Genomic DNA, 14,810 nt, shown 5'->3' on the forward strand with positions numbered 1-14,810 from the left:
TCAGCTGGGAGCCAGTAGGCGCCCAGCTCTTTTCCATGTTCATAGAAGGTCCCCCGTGTCTGGTGGAGTTGGTGCACTGCTTTCCTGGTGGATAGCAGGTTAAAGTTCATTTGCAGCTTTTTCCCCTCTGCCAGAGGCTCTACGGTCGGGGCCTTGGAATACTTTCTGTCGACCTACGGAATGGGGTCAATCAATTGTTGCCAGGCCTCCCTCTCTTCCCTCTCTCTATGTGCCTTGTAGACTATAATCTGTCCCCTAATCACAGCCTTCAGTGGAAGGTGAGAATTCCCTATTCTGGTTGTTGGTGAAGTACTCGCCTATGGCCTGTGATGTTTTCTGGCAGATGACCATGTCGGCCAAGAGGTCTGTGTCAAGCCTCCATTTGGGGCATTGGGCACGGCCCGTCTCCAACCTCACATCCACGTAATGTTGAGCGTGGTCAGAGATTACTATCGCGGAGTATTCTGCCCTTCCTATACATGGAAGCACCGATTTCCCCACTGCAAAGAAGTATATCCTTGAGTGTGCCTTGTGCACCGGCGAAAAGAATGAGAATTTCTTCTCACCAGGGTGTTGGACCCGCCATGGGTCCACCACCCCCATCTGCCCCATGAATGCTCCCAGTTGCCTAACCATGCCGGTCTTGTTGTAAAAATCTAGGTTGACCCTCCAGTTGAGTACTGAGTGAGAGATACAGTGTAGAAGCAGCTCCCTGGACTGAGGCACAATTTGTGACCCCAGGTGAATGCAAGAGACCCTGTGGACTATGTGAAGGTGACCACGGGAGTTATCTCTAGTGGCCTGGCCAATATTTAGCCCTAAATCATTATCACAAAACAAATTAGCTCGTGATGATCATGGCGCTGTTTGTGGGAGGTTGCTCTGTGAAATTAGTTGCCACATTTCTGGCATTACATCAGTTCCTCCAGATTAAAAATACTTTATTGGTTGTCAGGTGCTTTGAGTTTGTGGTGTTCTTTGTGTAGCTTATTTCAGGATGGCTGGCGTAGTGTTCACATAGACCACAAAATAACTTTAACTTAAACAAAGCTACAAATTTATTAACACTGCTGACTTGGATTTGATACATACTCCTTAAGAATACACAGTTGATTAATAACATCTAAACTACACACATCTACAGCTAATCTCACAACTGGTTTAAACTATGATCTGCACTCACACTATCTGCTCTTCTGACCCTCACTAGCTAACTCCTGCACACACTCTCCCCCACAAGGTTTAGTATCACTGCCTTATATAGTTGTAACTGTAGCTCCCTCTTGTGGCTACTCTCGACATTACATTAACCCTTGCAGTGCTGATAGTTTGGATAATACCACAGAGATGCCTGGTGCTTGTGGAAAGCACTGTCTAAACACAAGTCTTTCTTCATGTTCAGATGCTTAGTCAGGGTTGTATTATATACAGAGCTAGCAAAGTGTCAAGTGTTTTAATTTTGTGGCCCAAGAGATATAAGACAAATGTATTGTAATGAAGTCAAATCTGCTTCGTAGATTCTTCTCTCATCAATCATTTATTTATGATAAGCCTGATTATTATTTATTACATGAATATGGCTTATATTATTCCAAGGGCAACTGTCAATTCAATGAATTAAATGCAGTAATGATGTTTCTTGGTGGTCCCTCGGGTGTGCTGAGTGTCTAAAGACATACACTAATCTATACTGAGCAAGGTTTCCATACAAATATCTGACTGAGTGTGAGCGATGTATCTGATGAAAGTTTTAAAAGCATAACCCAGCTCATAATCTAACCAAGCAGCTTGGAACAATCACTGAAGTTTGTGTCTAAATTATGCAATAGGCTTTGTAAAGCACATTATAAAGTTTTGTAAGACTCAGAGACGATCAGGGCTACACTGAATAAGAGATCAATATCACATAACACAGTTGAGTTGTTAGGAAATGTTTTAATTCTTTCACAGGATCTGGGCTTTGCTGACAAGGACGGCATTTTAATTGTCCTGGATAGACTGGTGGTGAGTGGCTTCCTTGAACCTTCCCAATCCACAGTGCTGTTAAGGAGGGAGTTTCAGCAGTGTGATCCTTCCACAGTGAAGGAATGGCAATATGGTTCCATGTCAGCATGGTGTGTGACTTGGAGAGGAACATGCAGGCGGTGGCGCTCGAATGCATCTGCTGCCCTTGTCCTTCCGGATGGTAGAGATCTCGGACTTGGAAGGCGCTGTCGAAGGAGCGGTAGTGAGTTACTGTAGTGCATCTTGTAAATGGTACACACTGCTGCTATTGTGAGTCAGTCGTGAAGGGACTGGATGTTGGAGATAGCAGATGAGGTGCCAATCAAGCAGGAGTCTTTGAATTGCACGATGCTAAACTTCTTGAGTGTTGCTGGAGCTGCACTCATCCAGGCAAGTGGAGTGTATTCCATCACAGTCCTGACTTGTGCCTTGGAGATGGTGGACCTGCTTTGAGGAGTCAGGGGGTGAGTTACTCACCACAGGATTTCCAGTCTCTGACCTGCTCTTGTAGCCACAGTATTAATATGACTAGTCCAGTTCAATTTGTGGTCAATGGTAACCTCCAGGATGTTGATAGTGTTGGATTCACTGATGGCAATGCCGTTGAAGGCAAGGACGTCAGATTTCCTCCCCTAAAGAACGTGAGTGAACCAGATGGGCTTTTACAACAATCAATGATAGTTTCAAGGTCACCATTACTGACACTAGCTTTTTAATTCCAGATTTACTAATTGAAATTAAATTCCTCCAGCTGCCATGGCGGGATTTGAACCCATGTCCCCCGAGCATTAGCCTGGACTTCTGGATTACTGGCACAGTGTATTACCACAATGCTACCATCCTCCCACAAAGGGCCTCAGTGGACTAGTTGTAATTTTAGGATCATAGTTAATTATTGCACAGATGAACAAATTACAGCTCAGAAACAGACGATTCAGCCCAACTAGCCGATGTTAATCCCAAACCTCTTCTCAGCCTACTTAATCTAATTCACCACCTCCACTATTCCTTTCTCCTCATTTGTGTTTATCTAGAATACCCTTAAATGCATTTATGCTATCCACCTCAATTAGTCCTTGCCGTAGCAGGTTCCACATTCCACTCTGACAAAGGTTTTGACAAAGGATCACCTGGACTCGAAACATTAGCTCTTTTCTTTCCCTCCAGATGCTGCCAGACCTGCTGAGATTTTCCAGCATTTTCTCCTTGGTCTCAGATTCCAGCATCCACAGTAATTTGCTTTTATCCACATTCCACTTTCTGGGAAAAGAATTTTACCAGATATTGTTTGTTGGGTTTTTGATTAAACTTCAACTGTTGAGCTAATCATATGTGCAGAATGATGCCAGGAATGATCACTTTGTTGGATTATTAATTTCAGATATCACTAGATGCCAATCTCCTCTGAAATCGCCCTGTGCATGAAATCCAACTCCTACTCCCTCGATTTCCAGTACTGACTATCCAGCTTCCATTCCTGGTTCCCATATTGGCTAATATTGTCTCTTGTTACCATCACCCCTTTCCCCAAAATCTTTCCACCTGCCCATATACACACATCCACCTTCAGATACCAATGCCCGCAACCATGGACTTCCATTCAATACGCCCATGATTATGCTTGGCAATTTACTGAAGTGGTTTGCCATTGATGTTTTCAATGTGGCTGATCAGGGCCCTCTCCCACACTGCCTGTTATCAGGTTGATAGGTAACCTGTTTGACTATATTACAAGCACAGCATTCGTGACATTAAAGTAGAATTTGAACCCAGACCTTCTGGTCCAGAGGTAGGTATACTACCCCCGCGCCATAAGACCTTCTCCCATGTAAGCTACCACCCCATTTCCAACCACGTTTTCCTGTCTAAAATCCTTCAGTATGTTGTCGCCTTCAAAATCTGCATCTTTCCTGCAACCGTGTTTGAAGCGCTCCAATTTCTTCCCCTGCTACATTGCCAAGATCGCTCTTAGCAAGTTCACAAGTGATATGCTTTGTGACTGTGACATCTGTCCTCCTCCTTCTTTTATTGACCTGTCCTCCGTGACTCCGAAACTATCTTTTCAAGCTGCTAAGACCCTCGTCCATACCTTTCAGACCTTTGGATTTCATTCTTCCGAAGTTCTTCCAGTTGAAACTTCCATGAACTTAAGGGACGAGATTTGCCCGCCTCGTGTTTCTCGGTGGCGCGCTGTTGGCTGGCAGAGGTATTCTCTGCTCACGCCGCTGTCAATGCAAAATCCCATTGAAGCCATCTGCTACCAGGAAAACCGTGGGCGGGGCTGAACTGCCGGCGGGAGCAGAGAATCTTGGGCGCGATTCTCCGATGCCGCGCCGGTTGGGAGAATCGCCTGGCGAGCCATTTTTCCACCCGACGCCGGTCCGACGCCCTCCCACGATTCACCCAAGCGGCGGGATCGGCCCCATCGAGTTCTGCGCGGCGCAGGCCGGAGAATCGCCCGAGACACCCAAAATGACGATTCTCCGCTATCCCCGCTATTCTCCGGCCCGGTAAATAAAGTCGTCAGCCAGTCGTGCTGGCTGACGCTGAGCAGTGAGGAGGTGAGCGGACTGTTCCGGAGCTCCTGCAGACCGGGTCGGCTTCCCCGAGAACGCTGCGGCCAACGGGGAGGTAGGAGGGTGTGGGAGGGGGGGTGAGGGAGGGAGTGGAGGTGGGAGGGGGGTGAGGGAGGGAGTGGAGATGGGAGGGGGGTGAGGGAGAGTGTGAGGGGTGGTGAGGGAGGGAGTGGAGGTGGATGAGGGAGGAAGTGGAGGTGGGAGTGGGTTGAGGGAGAGTGTGGAGGGTGTCACCCATCCACGGATGCCACATGTCAGCCGCCCTGATATGGCAGGGTGGTGACGAGGACACAGCCGCAGGTTGCCGTGTGGCTGCTGGGCACAGGTGACTGGCACACTGGTGAGGAGTACGGTGTGAACTGACCGTTGGACGCAGACAGTGACCAGGTGTTAGGCTGGCTGCGTATCTGCGGCGCGACCATCCCACCGGGGCACACAGGTATCCCATGCAACACGGCTGGCGAGGTGTGGAAGAGTCTCGGTGAAACATGTCGTTTCTCTGCCCCCCACCACCCTCCTGCAGGTCACCATGTATGCCAACCAGACAGCGATGTTCACTGCCGTGGTTGGAGCCGCAGCACTGCAGGTGGCCATCCGGCAGCGTAGAGTCAGATGGCCCACAGTGGCTGCAGATGCAGCGGTTGCCGGTGCAGCAGAGGGGATGGCCGCGGAGTGGCCCGTCGTCGCCGCGCAGGCCACAGGCGCTCAGGCCCGGAATGTCCAGGGGGATGCCGAGGGGAACATTGACCCCCTGGTGGCGAGGAATGCAGAGGAAGCGGGCACTGATATTGAAGTGCTTGGGGGAGGGGAGGAGGAGGAGGAGCCACTGATGGTGGTGCCAGGGCGCCACAGGCCTCCAGCAAGGCCGAGGGTGTACCGTGACAGAATGTCGTTCGAGGCCCTACCGGACATTACATGCAGGAGGAGACTACGGTTCAGCAGGGAGACGGTCGCACATATATGCCACCTCGTGGCGCACCTCGCACCACTTGGAATGGGTGGAGGAAACGCTATACCAGTCTCCGTCAAGGTGACAGTGGCCCTAAACCTTTACGTTACTGGTTCCTTCCAGGAGCGGAGCGGGGACCTATCCAGGATCTCACAGGCATCGGTCCACAGGTCCATCAGGGCCGTGACCGACGCCTTGTACGCCATCGCGGACAGGTACATAAAATTCCCCAAGGACCGAGCACAGCAGGAAGCACGGGCATGTGGATTCGCCAAGGTGGCCGGGGTACCGATGGTCCAGGGTGTCATCGATGGTGTGCACATCCCCATGCGCCCACCTGCAGACAACAAGGAAGTGTTCATGAACAGGAAGGGCGCATACTCCATGAACATTCATGAAGACCATGCACGTGTGCGCAAGGTACCCCGGGCGTGTGCATGACGCCTACATTCTGGCACAGTCGTTCATCCCCGCAATGTTCGATGGATGCCCCCCCCCCTGGCTGAGGGGCTGGTTGCTGGGCGACAGGGGCTATCCGTTGAGGTCATGGCTGCTGACGCCAATACGGAGACCTCAGACCAACGCGGAGAGCCTATACAACGAGGCCCATGCAGCAACCAGGGGTGTGGTGGAGCGGTGCTTCGGCCTGCTGAAGGTGTGTTTCAGGTGCCGGGACCGATCCGGAGGGGCCCTGCAGTACCGGCCCGACAGGGTCGGTGCATGGTTGTGGTCTGCTGTGCGCTGCACAACATTGCCATGCAGAGGGGAGATGCCCTGGTGGAGGAGTCGGAGGGAGGACCCGACGGCACCGGAGCTAACGCAAACGAGGGGGAGGAGGAAGAGGAGGAGGAGGGGAGGAGGAGGTGGATGACGTGCATCAGAGGGTGGGGGGAGGGGCGCAGGACCCAGACACTGCCCGGGTGCTGGTTACGTCCAGGAGGCTGCACGACGGCACCGTCGAAGACAGCGGGCACGCAACGCGTTGGTGGCCGCACGGTTCACCCACCGTGGGGGAGAGATTCACTGAACACTGCCACTTGCATCGTCACTCCTGCACACGGGCACCACACAGCGCCCCCCCCCCCCGCACCATGTTCACGGCACCAATTCCACATCACCGTACCACGGCGGCACTACGGGATTGCACAACATTGATGATTGTGTAAGCGGTTGTGATCAGTGCCATGTTGAATGATGACAGCCCGCTCTGCGATGAGCTGTGAGCTGAGATTCGCCAGCCAAGGTCTAACTCATGGCTATAGCTGAACCATGCACTCCGGTGGTCACAGCCTTCGTAACGGGCATTTCACCACATGCCCGTGTGGGGTAGCTGGCGTCGGAGTGCCGAGGACTACGGTGTCCGATTTTGGGAGGCAGGGGGGAAAGGGACAGCGCATCCGGCACCGACGTTGAACCGCTCGTTAACCACAGCGCCACTCGGTCACCCTCACGAGCCCCCTGGCACCGGACACAGCACAGAGTCTCACAAGTTAAGTGCAACAGTGAGTTGATTTGTGACGTTCACATACAGATGCTGTACCCCCTACAACTAAACTGTGCCCTGCACCCGTGCCAACTTATTATGTTGCTAACATCTTTGCCTTACGGGCTCTACCACTGCGTCTAGATGTCTCCCCAGATGGTACAGTAGGAGTGGAGGCAGACTGCTGAGAATCACGCCCTGCGACATGGCTCCCCGTCGGCACGCGTTTCCTGTGGCGGCCTGACTTCGATGGGCCAGGCTGCTTGGTGGGCATGCTGGATGGCATGGTGCCACCCTGTCCGGCCCGCTGCCCACCAGATGCGCCAGGGACGGAACGGGGGGAGGCCGAGTGTTCAGGGATGTCCCTTGCTGGAGGTACCGGGACGGGCCCCAGAACCTCCTCCTCCCCGGGGAGCCCGGTGGCCCCTGGGCCTCACTGTGGGACGGAGATGCGATCGGAGACATGCCCCGTCGCACCACCGACACCTGGCGCTGCCAGTCCTGGAGGCCTGCAGCGGTATCGACCACGGTCCGAATGTTCGCCGAGACGGAGCCCAGGGAGTGCGGCATTCCTGCCAAGGTCTGTGCGATCTCGACCTGTGAATGCACGACGCCATCCATCACGTGTGCCAGGCGGTCTATACTCTCCGCGACTGACTGCTGGGACTGTGCCATCGCCTGCTGGGACTGGGCCATGGCATGGTGAGACTTGGCCAGGGCCCGGAGAGCGGCGACAATGTCGTGTTGGCTCTGGCGCATGCTACCTGTGAGAGGGCAGCCCTCTCCTGGGCCATGGATGACGCGTGCACGTTAAGCCCAACGCCTGACCCATGGCCGTAACCGTTTCATCCATTGCCCCCACCGCGGATGCCACCCGTGCGGTGTCGGCCTGGGTGGCTGCGATGAGCGGCACCACTCCCTGCTCCTGATCGCGGATGGACTCCTCCAAGTGCGTGTGCAGTTCCTGGAAGATGGCCCTCATCCCATTATTCAGTCCCTAGGTGTCCACATGCATCGGTTGTCCGGGTGGGTCAAGTACATCCAGGAACCCGGGAACTGTCTGGGCGGTAGCTGTTTGCTGGGCCTGGGCTGCCCTAAAACCGTCCAACCCCTGGGCTGCTCCAAACTCTACCTGCTGTGCCGGCTGGGCTGTGTGGTGCGCACCAGACCGTGACCCGGGAGCCTCATCACTTATCTGCCCAACCGAGGTGAGTGTCTCTGCGATGGTGGATGGTGTGGGAGACAGCAGTGCCACTAGCTCAAGGTCATCGTCAGTTAGGAAATCTGGTGTGTACTGCTCCCCCTCATGGCCCGGCGCAGGGCGCATGCGGCCCATGTCATGTTGCCCTCCAGGTGAATCCGTGGACTGTGTGGCCGTTCTCTGTGCGTCATCGTCACTGTCCGTCCTGTGCCCCTCAGTATTATCTCTGTCCGTCGTATGTGCGTCCCCGTCCAGCTTCCCATGCTGAGAGGATGGCCCTCCTGTCCGACCGACTGCCACCCTCTGGCATGCGTCCCTGGGTGCGCTTGAGGTTGGAGATGGTCGGCTGTGTCTTGGCCGAGACGACCCTGGACGTTCGGCGGCTGGCCCTGGGGAACACAACGATACGGGGTTCGTTAGACACGCTGGGCCGGGTGTATGGTGGTGGTGGGGGCAGTGTGTGGGGGGGGGGAGGGGATCGGGGGTGCAGTGGCCAGAGTGTGAAGGGGGAGGGGATCGAGGGTGCAGTGGCCAGAGTGTGAGGGGGGAGGGGATCGAGGGTGCAGTGGCCAGAGTGTGAGGGGGAGGGGATTGAGGGTGCAGTGGCCAGAGTGTGAGGGGGGAGGGGATTGAGGGTGCAGTGGCCAGAGTGTGAGGGGGGGAGGGGGGAGGGGATCGAGGGTGCAGTTGCCAGAGTGTGAGGGGGGAGGTGATCAAGTTTGCAGTGGCCAGAGTGTGTGGGGGCTGGGGAATGAGGGTGCAGTGGCCAGTGTGTGTGGGGGGGGGGGGGGCGATGATGGGCTCGGGGGAGGGTGGGGGGTGCGGACATGCAGGGTTGTCTCACTTGCTTCTGCGCCTCCGACCTGGCATGTCGCGACCTCCCGGGTGGCGGATCCCCCAGCGAGGTCCAGGGCCCTCTGCTCGTGAACATTTAAGGGGTGCAGCACAGGAGAACCCCCTCCGGTTCTCATATGCTCACGTTGGTTGTGAGCTGTCTTGTCCTGCGGGGGGGGTTGGGGTTGGATAAAGCATCACAATTAGGCGGGTATCATGAGAGTGTGCAGATATAGGCTATATTAATGCTGGGTGGGGAGACAGTTGGAGCCACGCCATGGCATCTCTCCAGGAGTCCCGGTGCTTATATGGGTCGAGTACAATGGTGTGCAACCTGAACCGCCCCCACCCCCCCTCCCCTCGTGCCCGGGGGGGGGGGGGGGGTTGGTTGTGACCCAGGGGCACCCTCATGGCACTTACCCTGGCAGCCCGAGTGAGGTCGTGCAGCTTCTTCCGACACTGCTCCCCGGACCGGGGGGTGTGCCCGACAGCGCTCACAGCGGTGCCAACTTCACGCCAACCGCGCCTCACCGTGCTGGACGGCTGGCGATGCCCACGTCTTGGGCAGAGGGTGGCCCTTCGGTTTTCAACCTCATCGAGGAGGGTGTCCAGGTCCGTGTCCCGGAACCTCGGTGCGGCTCGTCGGGGCTCAGCCATCTCTCCTCCTTCTCCTCCTCCTGGGTCCTTCCGTGTGCGGATCGCGCCATTTATGGGGCAGCGCCGTGTCATTCGGGCGTTGCACGCTTACGACGCTGCTTTCGCGCCACGCCCCCCCGAGTTCCTCGCGGCCCCGCTCCTCGCCCATTTTCGGCCCCTGAATCGATCGCGACCGTTTCGCGCCGTCGTGAAACTCGACGGCGTTCACGACGGCGTGGGCACTTAGTTCGGGAGCGGAGAATCGCGCCACTTGTGCCAGCAAACGGCCAGAGAATTCAGAGGCTCCTTGTGCATTAACTTAGACTAAGTCCTATTCATGCTGATGTTCACTGACCTACCTGGTCCCCTCGTTAACAACAGCTCCAGTTTAATTTTAATTTATAATTTAATGAAGTTAATACATAAAGGCTAGAACTTTATGGCCATTCCCGCCAGCAGGATCTTCCGGTCCCCCAATGGCGCAACCCCGCTGGGGGTTTCCTGGCAGTGAAGGGTACATTCAACGTATTGACAACAGCGGACTAAAAGATGCCACCACCGGCCAATTGCAGGACCCCTCTGTAGTCACGAAACGTGTGGTGGGATGTGCAGAAAATCCCAAAGTAACATTTGAAATTGAAAATGTGTATTCTTGTTTTCGGATGCCTTCATGGTTTCACCTTCCCGATCTATATAAACCCCTTCAGCTCCACAACCCTCCAAGATATCTGTGCTCATCTAATTCTGGCTTCTTGAGCATCCCCAATTTGAATCATTTCACCATTTCTGGCCGGACCTTTACTTGCCTGGGTCCTAAGCTCTGGAATTTACTTCCTACACCTCTCCTCCTCTCTCTCCCACTTTAAGACACTTGTTAAAATCAACCATTGCCCAAGCTTTTGCTCAGCTGAATTTATATGACTCAGTGAACATTTTGGTTTAACATGTTTCTGTGATGTGTCTTGAAATGACTCATTATCTTAAAGGCCTTTTATAAATACAAGCTGTTCGATCATGTTTTCCAACCTTTAAAACTCATCAGGTTGATACCAGACAGATGCTCTTAACACTGATATCGACGATTATTGGGCGCAGATATTCCAGGGATCAGTAATCTTTGTTGGGTTGCTGCTGCATCCAGATATTTGCCCAGCCTGGCCCTGCTCCGCATTTCCACTGGGGTCTTCCAAACCCGGCTGTCCCAGAAATACAGAGTGCAGCTTCCATTGGAGAATCCATCAAATCAGAGTAGAAGTGGGGAAAACCAAGGTACCCCATTGTTATATCTGCCCTTTAAATGTCGGGTCTGAATGTTAGTGAATGGGTAACTGTGTGGATAAGGTGGGTAAATGGGTGAGATGAGTAAGTGGGTACTTCAGTAAGGGGTACGTGGATGAAGTGGTAAGGTGGTAAGTGGATAAATGGGTAGGGAGGTAGATGAGTGAGGTAGGTCGGTGGAGTATGGGTAGGAGGTCGGATGGTGAGGTCAGTAAATGGTTAAATGGGTAAGGTAGGTAGGTGCAGAGAGGGGTAGCTGGAGAAATGGGTCGGGTGTAAGTGGATAAGGTGGGTAGATGTGAGTAAATGGCTATAGAGAGGTGGTGGCATAGTGGTAATGCCACTGAATTAGTGATCATGAGACCCAGGATAATGCCCTGGGGGACATGGGTTCAAATCCCACCAGAGAAACTTGTGGAATTTAAATTCAGTTAATAAAAATCTGACATATAAAGATAACCTCAGTAATGGTGGCCTTGAAATTATCATAACTTGTTGTAAAAAAAACATCTGGTTCACTAATGACCTTTCGGGAGGGAAATCTGCATTCCTCATCCTGGATCCTGTGACTCCAAATCCCCAGCAATGTGGTTGATTCTTAACCACCCTCCGGAATGGCCTATAAAGCCACTTACATCAAGGGCAATTAGGAATGGGTAACAAATGCTGGCTTTGCCAGGGATGCCCACATCCCATGTAAGACTAAAATGGGTTAGGGGTTAGGTGGGTGAGTGGGTTGTGCGATCAGGAAGGTAGTCCACTGGTTGGGAGGGTAGCTGGGGAGTGAGTAAGGTGCTCTGGGAGTCTGAGGCGTGTTTCCTAGAGGGTCAGCAGGGGTAGTTAGGAGGAGTCTATGTGAGTGATTGAGACATCTGGAGTTAAGCTCGGTATTAACATTTCCTGGTTAACTCTTCAGGTAAGTACTGCAGAGCTCTTCAAAGTCTCTGATTCTCACTCAGAGGTGGAAACATTCACGAAGGGTTGAAAGGAATAGGAGAGTTACCCATCGGAAGTTAAAAATTCCCAGGCAATTCGCAAGGAGTCTGCACGTTGGGACTTGCACAATGTCCCAACACACATTTCGATTTTATGTCTGGTCTCGGATGCTCTGACGATCAGAAGATTTGGTCCGTCTTTAAGAAAGGCATTTATTATATTAGGCAACACTATTAACTAATAGCCAGTGAATCTACAGCATCAATTCACAAGTTCAAAGCCCCCTTTGTATTGGCTCAGTAAACCCTTCTCGCTGGAGGACAGGTTTCATGCAATAAAGGTTGGTTAAAATATCCCTCTTTTGAAGTGGATGATTGGCCATAATTGGATTAAAAGGATTGTTGATGCTCTTTTGGCATTGTGGGGAAGGGTTTCCTACAGTCAGTGGTGGTGATTATAGATTGAACAATTGCTGTTTCAACAATCAGAGTGATGCGGCAGCTCTTACCACATAATCATTATCACCAGCTTCATAACAATCTCATTGAGGATGTTGAAGAAATCTACCATCATCTTTGCCTTCTCCCCCATTTTCCCCATAACGATACCAAAGGCAATGAAAAATCCAATCAGACCTGCAAGGGGGAAGCACAAGTACGCTGAGAGTGGGAACAAATGCCATCTCCAAAGAAGCATAACTGGTCGCAAATCAATAACCCAACCAAACAACGAGACAATTTGGAGTGGATTTATAAACTGTAGCTCCACACTAAAACTGGGGGTGCGGTTTCAGCACATTAGAAAGCCCACCCAGTCAAATTGTTCACTATATAAACCAACCTTATTAAATACCAAAATTAATGTAAATAAACATTGGATGGGCTGGCTAAAAGGAAGTTTCTTTTTCAGGAGACTGCCTAATGGTAGGTTCTCTAATAGGGAAATTTGTAATTGGAAATTCTCAAATGGGGGTGTTTCTAATGGAAGATTCTCTAATGGGGAGGGGTTCTAATGAGAAAATCACTTGTGTGGGTGGGGAGATTCTCTGATGGGGGAGTTTCTAATGGGAGATTCTGTAATGGGGGATTTTCCAATGGGAGATTCACTAATGGGAGAGTTTCTAATGAGAGATTCTGTAATGACGAGTTTCTAATGGGAGTTTCTCTAATGGGGTATGATAGATTATTAATTTATTGATTCATTGATGTTTTTAGGTACTGATTGAGTGCATCGATAAAAAGTGGCATTATTCAAAATGACATGACCGTGAAAAGATAGTCACTGTTTCAGATGCTGAATTAACTATTGAACTTTAAGGTCTTGTCTGCAGCAATTCAGATATTGTTCCAACAAATGTTTCTTATAATGAATAGACTATTCTATTTCAGTGCGTTTAGCAATAAGAATGTATCAACTAATTAGTTCCAGCAAGATCTATGGCCAGCAGTGGCGTGAGAAACCTATTCTCATGATGATGTGTACATAGACACTGGATTAACTTTGATGGGCATCAGTAAATCTTAAGTAATTGCCAATGTTTGATCAATAAATCATCCTCTAAGTAACAGACATCTATTTGAAATCAGGAGGTCTCAACTGAGAATTAGAAACCAATGAGAGTAAATTAGGGATTAGACCATCGATAAGCATTCCCTTAAAAGTAAGACCTCGTGGTCAAGGTTTCATTCCTAAATTCCTGCCATTCTGAATTCTTGAATCATCTATCTGTCTGTTTGTGTTTCAAGTGATTTCTTTATGCTTTTATGTTTAATGCATTTTTTGCCATGCGTTTGACCCCTGTGTGTATTGTTTGATATTCTGTTTCTAAGTTTTGATTCAGTTCTTATTCAAGTGAATAATTAGCAATAAAGTTGTATTTTTGACACCTCCAAACAACCTGACTATCGACTCTCATTAGATGATAAAATAAGACATCCAAAAGGGTAATTACCTTTGGGGATGTCTGAATGAGGGAGTTTCTCTAATGGAATAGTTTCTAATGGGAGATTCTCTTCTGGGGCAGTATCAAACGTGTGATTCTCTAATAGGAGATTCACTCGTGGGATAATTTCTAATTGGAGATTCTCTAATTGGAGAGTTTCCAACAAGAAATTCTCTAATGGGTGAGATTCTAATGGGAGATTTGCAAATGGAGGGGTTTCCAATGCGGGACTGTCAAATGGGGAATATTCGAATGGGAGTTTCACAAATAGGAGAGTTTTAAATGCGTGTGTTTAATGGGAGAATCTCAAATGAGGGAATTCAAATGGGAAATTCTCTAATGCGTGAGGTTCCAATGGGAGATTCTCTAATGGGGGAGTTCCTAATGGGAGATTCTCTGATTGGGGAGTTTCTAATGGAAGATTCTCTGATTGGGGAGATTCTAATGGGAGACTCCCTCTTGGAGGAGTTTATAATGGGAGCTTTCCTATTGGGGAGTTTCTAATGGGAAATTCTCGAGACGGGAAGATGCTAATGGGAGATTCTCTAATGTGGGATAGATTCTAATGAGATATTCTCTAGTCGTGGAATTTCTAATGGGATAGTTTCAAATGCAATATTCACTAGCAGGGGATTATCCAATGGAGAAATCTCAAATGGATGTGTTTCTAATGGGGGATTCACAAATGGGGAGATTCTAATGGGAGATTCTCAAATCTGGGAGGTCTAACGGGAGATTCTCAAATGGGTGAGGTTCTGATGGGAGATTCTCGAATGGGGGAGTTTCTAATGAAGGTTTCTGTAATGGGACAGTTTCTAATGGAAGTTTCCCGAAGCGGGTGGTTTCTAATGGGACATTCCCGAATGGGGGAGTTTCTATTGGGAGATCCTCTGATGGGGGAGTTTCCATTGGCAGCTTCCCTAATGTGGTGTTTCTAATGGGAAATTCTCTGGACGGGAAGATACTAATTG

At 50.8% G+C, this 14,810-nt stretch overlaps 1 protein-coding gene across 2 annotated transcripts in view; it reads right to left on the reverse strand.

Annotated features, from left to right (window-relative positions):
• LOC140430970 (excitatory amino acid transporter 2-like) overlaps window positions 1-14,810 on the reverse strand; it is a 654,025-nt gene that overhangs the window by 432,093 nt on the left and 207,122 nt on the right. For both annotated transcript variants that reach the window (XM_072518820.1, XM_072518819.1), the window contains one exon: window positions 12,406-12,532. In XM_072518820.1, coding sequence (XP_072374921.1) covers window positions 12,406-12,532 — 127 coding nt within the window. The remainder of the gene's footprint in view (window positions 1-12,405; window positions 12,533-14,810) is intronic.

The sequence above is a fragment of the Scyliorhinus torazame genome, chromosome 10, assembly GCF_047496885.1.
Source record: "Scyliorhinus torazame isolate Kashiwa2021f chromosome 10, sScyTor2.1, whole genome shotgun sequence".
NCBI classification, from domain to species: Eukaryota; Metazoa; Chordata; class Chondrichthyes; order Carcharhiniformes; family Scyliorhinidae; genus Scyliorhinus; species Scyliorhinus torazame.